The sequence below is a fragment of the Lactuca virosa genome, chromosome 4 (genome assembly GCF_052849685.1).
Source record: "Lactuca virosa cultivar CGN04683 chromosome 4, Lactuca_virosa_CGN04683_v6, whole genome shotgun sequence".
In the NCBI taxonomy this organism is placed as follows: domain Eukaryota; kingdom Viridiplantae; phylum Streptophyta; class Magnoliopsida; order Asterales; family Asteraceae; genus Lactuca; species Lactuca virosa.
In genome coordinates, this window is record NC_136429.1 from 33,889,694 (window position 1) to 33,896,071 (window position 6,378).

Sequence of the window (6,378 nt, forward strand, 5' to 3'; positions counted from 1 at the left end):
TTGAAGCAATATTTCCTAATTCTAATCACCGCTTATGTATGTGGCACATTATGAAAAAACTACAAGCTAAGGTGTGTATATTTTATTCATAGTTAACACAGAACATGTTTTATTCAGCAATGATTTAAACAGTTTACGTATTTTTAAAAATGATTAGCATATATATTTTTTATTCATAGATAAGCTTATAAAATTCTAATGTTTTTTTTAGGTTTCAACGGATTCTCTGAAAAACACTGATTTTCGAAAGCGTTTTACTAAGCTTGTTTGGAATGTCTACATCGAGCCTAAAGTCTTTGAATCAAGGTGGAAACTGCTTATGAGAAAATTCCAACTACAAGACAAAAGATGGTTCAAAGACATGTACAAGGATCGAAAGCTTTGGATTCCAGCCTATTTTAAAGACATGTCACTACATGGTCTGATGAAAACTACTTCAAGGTCTGAAAGTGTCAACTCAGTTTTTAATAAATACTCTAACTCTGGTAATTTGCTTATCTAATTCATGATGAACTACGACACCGCAATTGGAAAGCAACGAAATGGTCAACATAAACTAGAACATGATACAAAAAATGCAAAGCATGAAATGACGCTTCCAAGTGGATTACTAGAACATGCAGCTGCGGTTTACACTAAAACCGTTTTCTATGAGGTCAAAAAGGAAATATTTAAAGCAGCCTGGTACTGTTCTATTGACAGTGTTGAAATGATTGATGGGTGACAAGTTGTTATGATTACACAAACGGATAAGAGCAAACAGTTGAAGATAAAATGCAAGGTTATATTCATTGTTGAAATGATATTCATTAGTGATCATACAAGTATATTATATCATTATTTTTAAATTACATATACTTGTTTCAATATTATGCAATAACCACCAACTAATATGTTAATTCAACCAGTTACTAACATACATTATTTTTATTATACAATGTAGGTTGAACTAAAGTTGCCTGAAAAAGAAGTTAAATGTTCATGCAATCACTTTATACGTACTGGCATTTTGTGTCGTCATATTTTTGCTGTATTGAAAAACAACCATGTTGAAGAGATTCCAGAGCAGTATATTCTCAGAAGATAGAGAAGGGATGCAATTTCCAGCCATTTGCTTGCCATGAAACATGTTGCCATGGAAACCGAAGATGACACATTTAAACTTCTAATAGAGGCATACAACAATATTGAATACTGCTTGGATCATTTCAAAAGAAGCAAGGAGAAATTGTTGGAATTTGTTGAAAAAACACGTATCTTGAAGCAGGCAGCAATGGAGTTTGGCAGTTCAAACCAATCATCATCTAATAATGATGAAGAAGAAATTATTCGGATGCTTGGAATACGCAACATTCCTGATGAAATAAATATCCATCCACCTTCATCTATACGTACCAAAGGGAGTGGAACTAAGAAAAGAATGGTTAGTGCTAATGAGAAAGTTATTCCAGCTGCAAAGAAAAAAACTAGAATTTGCACAGGTTGCAATCAATATGTTAACCATAATTGGAGGACTTGCAAAGTCAGACTTGCACGAGAGTCAAAACAACCTTAAAATGGCCCATTCATTTGCCCAATAGATTTTATATTTCTATTAGATTTATGAATAAGAATATGTTTCTATGATTCAATATGTTATTTTATCTTAAAACACCTTCATGATTTTTAACGTTTTGTTTTATTCAACAATGAATAATATCATAAACATATCTGGTAATCATAACAGATTAATGATATGAACAGGCATTTAAACCTCTGTTATTTGATTAAAATGGTTTGCATTTAGAATAGATATATTTTTCCTTTGTTGAAATTATAAAAACATCAATCATTATAGACTATAGACATATACAATTCAAGCAGTATTCATAGTTTATTGTATGTTGTTAGTAGTATATCATACTAACAAATGTTTGTACGATTCATGAATAAGGAGATGTTTCTATGTTTCATTATGTTGTATTATTTTAAAACACCTATACATCATATATTGATTTATTTTACATGTTTTTTTTGATATACTATTTCATGTCTGCTTTTGGGTATATTTTAGTCATAAGTTTAACAACATTAAACTTTAAACCCTTTGTTATAGTCAATAATGAATAATATCATAAATACATTAATTACTTTCAACAGAATAATGCTATGAAAATTGTGAAATACTCTGCTATTATGTTAAAACAATTTGCATTTAAAGTAGAATATGTTATGACTAATTCATGTATTTATGCTATTATTCAATATTGAATAACAACATACTTTAAGATATAAAAACAACAACAATCATTATAGACTATAGATATAGTCATTCAAATTATTAAAAGTTCTGATTGTATGATCATAGTAGTATAGCATATTAACAAATGTTTGTTAGTAAGAATCATTACTGACTGTACATTATAATTATACTAGTCATGTTAATCATCATTGTTTGACATAATTTATTTCTTATTTAATTTTTCAAAAGTTAATGTAAAGTTATTGTAAACTAACAAGTGAAATACATATAACGACTAGGGTTTCATATTATTATCAAAGAGAAGTACAAATACAATGAAAATGAAAGACATAATATATAGACAAGCTAATTAGGGTTTCCTAGCGAAAAGGCCCAATCATAAAACCCAATACAAAATAAAGCCCAAAATCTTATTAGGCTAACATCCCCCTTCAAACTCACAATGCAACAGCAATAAGCATTGAGAGTTTGTCAGATAGAAAATGGAATCGAGGAGCACTCAACGACTTCGTAAGAATATCAGCAATCTGCAAAGAGGAAGGAACATAAGGAAGGGAGATAGTGCCCTTCTGGAGATGATGACGTGTGAAATGACAGTCAATCTCAATGTGCTTTGTGCGCTCATGAAACACTGAATTCTTGGCAATCATTATCGCACTCTCGTTATCACAATACAAAGGGGTAGGCTGAGAGATGTGAACGCCCATATCTGCAAGAAGCCATCTCAACCAAACAATCTCACAAGTGGCGATAGCCATGGCTCGATACTCAGATTCTGTAGAAGATCGAGAAACAACATCTTGTTTCTTTCTTTTCCATGATATCAATGAATCTCCAAGAAAAACACAATACCCAGTAGTGAACTTACGATCATAAATATCACTATCCCAATTTGCATCACTATAGGCACGCAACTCAAGAGAGGATGAAGAAGGAAACATAAGAGCGTGGAACTGAGTACCACGTAAATATCTCAAAATACGAAGAACATCTCCCCAATGAACAGTAGCAGGAGCAGTGACAAACTGACTAACCACATGAACTGCATGAGCAATATCCGGTCTAGTGACAGTCAGGTAAACCAAACTCCGAACAATGGTACGATAAAGACTTGGATCTGATAATGGGACACCATCAGTTGGAGAGTACTTTGCATTACTCTCTATAGGCGTATCAACTGTTCGATTATCCGTGAGTCGTGCACGTTCAAACAAATCTGAAATATACTTCGTTTGAGATAAAAGATAACCCTTTGGAGATTGAGCAACTTCAATCCCCAAGAAATAACGAAGTAATCCCAAGTCTTTCATAGCAAAACGGTGAGCCAAATCACGCTTTAAAGACTCTCTACCATCATGATCATCACCAGTAATAATCATGTCATCGACATATAAGGAAAGAATAATCCGACCTGCATTCGTACATCGAATAAATAGAGCTGAATCATGGTTACTTGGTTGAAAACCAAGAGAAGTAATCACCGTAGAAAATTTCTCAAACCAAGCACGAGGGGCTTGTTTGAGGCCATATAGAGCCTTCCGAAGTCGACAAACTTCACCTGGTCGGTGAGCAATACCAGGGGGAGGAGACATGTATACTTCTTCATGAAGATCACCATTCAAGAAAGCATTCTTGACATCCATTTGATAAATCTTCCATTGGCGAATGGAAGAAACTGCAATCAAGGTGCGAACAGTCGTCATTTTTGTAACAGGAGCAAACGTCTCCTCATAATCCATACCATACTTTTGCGCGTACCCTTTCGCAACAAGTCTGGCTTTATAACGCTCAACGGATCCATCAGACTTTGTTTTGATTTTATAAACCCAACGACAACCAATCGTGTGTTTTCCAGGTGGAAGCGGAACCAGATCCCATGTATGAGTCTGATAAAGAGCTGCAAGTTCCTCAGCCATAGCGGTCTGCCAAAGGGGATCAGAAATGGCCTCTTTATAGGATGTTGGCTCAGAGAGACGATGTACATTAGCAATAAAAGAGGCAAAAGCCGGTGAGTAAGAGGAATAGACAAATTCAGGAAGCTTTGTGGACTTCTTATTACGATAAGGTCTCGATAGAGGGGGGGGGGTCTTGATGATTTGCAGGCAGAGGATCAATGATAGGTGCTGGATCAGCCACATGTGGTGGATCAGCAGCAAGTGGTGGATCAGTAACATGTGGTGGATCATCAATGTCAATGCTAAACGGATCAATAGTACAAAGCTCCTCTCGGGTTGCATCATGTGACTGAACAGGAATGCTATAGAATGGAATATGCTCCAAAAAAGTGACATTGCGAGATACATACAGTTTTTGATTTGAAGGATCATAGCACCGATAACCTTTCTGACCAATACCATATCCCAGAAAAACACAAAGATCTGATTTTGAAGACAACTTATCTCTCTCTACATGAGGCTTCAAGACAAAACATGTACACCCAAACACTCGTAATGAAGAATAATCTGGGAGTTGTCCAAACAACATTTCATAAGGAGACTTCCCCGAAGTGTACGCAGTAGGAATGCGATTAATAACATAAGTAGCGGTATGAACAGCTTCTCCCCAAAACATATTGGGAACTTGAGCAGAGAGTAGTAAGGATCTAGCAGTTTCTAGGAGATGTCGATGTTTTCTTTCTGCAACACCATTCTGCTGAGGAGTGTCTGTACAAGATGATTGATGTATAGTGCCATCAGATGCCAATAATTGTTTAAAATCATTGGAGGTAAATTCTCCTCCCAGATCACACCGAAAACATTTTATGATAGCAGAGTGTTGAGTCTTGACAAGAGCTCTGAATTCACTATATATGGTGAAAAAGTCAGACCTGCGCTTCATAAAATAAACCCACGTATAACGAGTGTAATCATCAATGAATGAAACATAATAGTTAGCTCCTGACTTGGAGGTTATCGGAGAGGGACCCCACACATCAGAATGCACAATATCAAAGGGAGCAACAGAACGAGTGACACTTTTATTTAACGGTAAAGTAGAAAATTTTCCCAGTTTACAACCACAACAATCAGAAATATCATCAAATTTCAAAGAGCCTAACACACCAGTGGAAACCAAAAATTGTAAACGAGACGCTGAAACATGTCCCAAACGAGAATGCCAAAGATAAAAAGGAGACGATGAAGGGTTTAAACGAAAAGGCGACAAATCGACACTAGAAGCAGCAACATCAGCAACATGTAGCTGCTCCAAGACATAAAGCTCCCCAAGTCTACGGCCTATCCCAATCACTCTCCGAGACCGAATGTCCTGTACACAGCAGAATGAATCAGAAAAGAAGACCCAACAACCAGATTTACACAACTGACTAACCGATGCAAGATTTAAAGCAAGTGTAGGAATGTAATACATATTTGTTAAAGATATATAAGGAGTGACAATAGAACCAACACCCTCTACTGACATGGGTGTAGCACTAGCAGACATAACAGAGACAGGTGTACGAGAAGATAATGAAGCAAAAGATGAAAAATGTGGTGACATGTGATGAGATGCACCAGAATCCAATATCCACAAGGATGAAGGAATAGCTGACGTGTTGGATGAAGACAGACCTAAATGAGACATGGAAGCTGACATGGCAGTTGGATTGGTAGCTAAGAACTGTCTGAACTGCTCAACAATCTGTGGATCCAAGGCTGATGGTGGTGTGAAATCTGTTTCATTCTCAACTGAAGGTGTAGCAGCAGCGTACTGTGGTGGCCTAAAAGATGAAAAAGAGGGACGTGACTGTCCAGAAGACTTGTTATGCTGTGAAGACTGAGAGTGTGCTGGTGATCTTGTTTGTTGTTGCTGCTGATTTCCCTTGCTTGTCAGCAAAGGACAATTTTCCTTCCAATGGTTCTTCTTCTTACAGAAAGCACACTCATCAAATGCAACTCTGGGACGATTTTGGTTTGAAGATTGGGGTTGTTGTGAAACAGCAAAGACAGCAGGAGTGGCTGTCTTGGGAGCTTTGTCAGCATGGGACTTGATACGAGTTTCTTTAGCAATCAACTCGTGAACAACCGAATCAACAGTGGGAAGAGGTGTACGATGCAAGATTGATCCACGCAGACTTTCAAAATCTGAACATAATACCATCAAGAACTGAACCAAACGTTGCTCTTCCCTTCTAT

At 36.5% G+C, this 6,378-nt stretch overlaps 1 protein-coding gene across 1 annotated transcript; it reads left to right on the top strand.

Annotated features, from left to right (window-relative positions):
• The first annotated feature begins 1,120 nt into the window (after positions 1 to 1,120).
• LOC145104270 (uncharacterized) lies at positions 1,121 to 1,555 on the top strand. The gene has a single exon (XM_079041534.1). It carries the CDS (start codon positions 1,121 to 1,123, stop codon positions 1,553 to 1,555), a length of 435 nt encoding a protein of 144 aa, XP_078897660.1.
• The last annotated feature ends 4,823 nt before the right edge of the window (positions 1,556 to 6,378 follow it).

Excerpts from the sequence above, each read along its gene's own strand:
- LOC145104270 (XM_079041534.1), top strand. The coding sequence starts at position 1,121 with ATGAAACATGTTGCCATGGAAACCGAAGATGACACATTTAAACTTCTA.